This window comes from Vanessa atalanta, chromosome 11, assembly GCF_905147765.1.
Source record: "Vanessa atalanta chromosome 11, ilVanAtal1.2, whole genome shotgun sequence".
Classification (NCBI taxonomy): Eukaryota; Metazoa; Arthropoda; class Insecta; order Lepidoptera; family Nymphalidae; genus Vanessa; species Vanessa atalanta.
The window spans coordinates 304,922-307,417 of record NC_061881.1 but is presented as its reverse complement, the minus strand read 5'-3'; the positions used below and the strand labels follow the sequence as shown (position 1 = coordinate 307,417).

General features: G+C 32.9%; 1 protein-coding gene across 1 annotated transcript; it reads right to left on the bottom strand.

Annotated features, from left to right (window-relative positions):
- Nucleotides 1-604: 604 nt before the first annotated feature.
- LOC125067407 (histone H3.v1-like) lies at nucleotides 605-1,886 on the bottom strand. Its single transcript, XM_047676004.1, has 2 exons — nucleotides 1,793-1,886; nucleotides 605-1,634 (listed from the first exon to the last, which is right to left on the bottom strand). Exons 1-2 carry the CDS (start codon nucleotides 1,799-1,801, stop codon nucleotides 666-668), a joined length of 978 nt encoding a protein of 325 aa, XP_047531960.1. The 5' UTR covers nucleotides 1,802-1,886; the 3' UTR covers nucleotides 605-665.
- Between the last annotated feature and the right edge of the window lie 610 nt (nucleotides 1,887-2,496).

Sequence of the window (2,496 nt, the reverse complement as noted above, 5' to 3'; positions counted from 1 at the left end):
CCCACATTGAAATTATTTCTAGTGAACTTACTACAAAATGCTATCCAATACAATCGAACAGTAGGATCTAAGGTTTTATTGAGATCGTTTGTTTATCGAAGCACAAAAATGCAATGTAAATTACACAATTACACGACATACATTCGTGTCTAATCCTCTTCATCTTGTGACGTTATCATAATAATAATTAATATGTTTAACATGAAATGAAAATAACTGTTTTGTGTAATGTTGGCCTAAGCCAACATTACACAAAACAGTTATTTTTATTAAATTAATTTTATTAAAATCCTAAGATTTTAACTTTTAATAATAAAACCCTTCAATATTATCAAATCATTATTAATATTTATCAAAAATAAATGAATATAAAAAGTGACAAGTTGATGTTATTTCACCCAAACAAGTTAAATCAGCAATATTTTTTTTTTGAAAAATCTGCACCACAACAAGTGACCAGCAGTGAACACTTATGTTTCGTTAGTTATATTATATAATTAAAAGAATAGTTAATGTGCTTTCGTAAAAGAGTATATTGCGTTAGGTTCTTAGCCAATTCATGGAATATACTTTTTGTATATTTGTATGTAACGCATATATTTTATCCGTGAGTGATACATTAATCGTGTATCTATAACACTATTTAAAATAACAAACAATATATTTTAACTTATTTGAAATGAGACTGACAGATTACTGATCTTCTTATTATCGGATGGTCTAAATATTAATTCTTTTTTTCCATCACTGAGTACGTGATTGGATACACCACCTCTTAAATACACCTTTTTATGCCGATCTGGTCCACTTCTACGCGTCTCTTTTTCATTTGATATTACTATCACTTGTTGTTTATTCGCTTCATCGGTATTACTCAACACTTGCACTGTTTGATGTCTTCTCTTGGTTTTATCTTTTCCTCGAAGTAATTCAGCGACATCGTCATTGCTTATCTTAGTTTCGAATTTAACATCACCGTTTTCCGCTATGTAGCTCAGCATTGGTTTTAGTAACTCGTTATCACTTTCCGAACTTCGAAGACTTCTCCTAAAAATATTTTGTCGTTTACGTTTTCTGAACTTCCGTCTCGGACGATTAGATTCACAACTATCCGAATCCGTCGATTGCTGTGAGGACGATGAACATATAGTTACCAATTTTTTCTTTGGTCTACGTCGTGGAGGATTCACATACACAGGTCGAGGTTGAGGATACGGAACTATCACGACTGGTTGTGGGGCTATAATTGGAAGATTGACTGGTGATTGGGAAGGACGTGGTGTTGTTTTTTTGGTCCTAGATGATGGACCCCGGCATATAATCGGTGGAACAGCTGGAAACGCTATTGGTTGAGGCATTGGTAAAGGAAACGCTACATGTATTTTTCTTTTAGTTTTTTTCTCTGTCGTCGTCGTTGTTGTTGTTGAACTTTTGCTTTCTTCTGATGAGGATGATGATGAAGATACTGAAGGTCTGAGCTGAGCAGATTGAGCCATCATTGGCATTGGAGGTGGTACTGGATACATAGGCATTGGAAACATCGGTGGTCCGAACATTGACATCGCATATTGTAGATTGGCTTGTTTTAGTATTTCAGAGACCAACATAGACAGGATCCAAATGATTTTAAGATTCTGTAACAATATCAAAATAAGAAACAAGTTGTAAATTCGTTTTAAGTCTGTAAGTTTGCATATAACAGTCAATTAGTTGATTTAATAGAAGAGCATTGAATAATCACTATTGATAATTAATCAGTCTTGAAAAAAAGTAATACATTTTCATAACTTACACATGTCATTCTCGCTAGACTGATTATTATCGCAATGTTTCTGCGTTCGAAACTTGCTTTTATGCATTCTACTTTCTTACACAATCTCAGCTCATTGTAGCTGCCACAGATGGGAAAAGAGAAAAACATGCTTAGATTGCGCAAGGAATTTTCATTTTGTACCACTTTTATGTATCTACATTAAAAACATAAAACACGATTATTTGCTTTATAATATTTTTAAACTACACACGCCGACGACATTGTTCTCTTGTATTTTATAAGGCATAATTATAGCTAGTTACTTTCAATAATGGATATAATGGACACTGTAGAACAGCCAACATACAATTTAAGCAACATGAAAAATTTGTCATAATAACATAATAAAATTAATAAATAAGTTCTGTCCGTTCGTAGTCGTACCGCAAGACCACTTTGAAATTCGATATTCGGCACATTATTTAGCAAAACGCAGAAACTTTTAACGAAATCGATATTCGATTTGAATATCGATTTCGTGTAATAGGTATTTTATTGACTAATTTTACTTTTATTTTTAACAAGAAATAGCTATAAACTGTAATTAAATTGAGCACTCTAATAAGATGAAACATGAATATAAGTCACGGCGTGATATCGATGTATCTACTAAATGTTCAAAGAGAGATCAGGTACAGCGCTTTTCTTGCTTTTTGAGTCACGGTAACGCAGCACTGTCACGT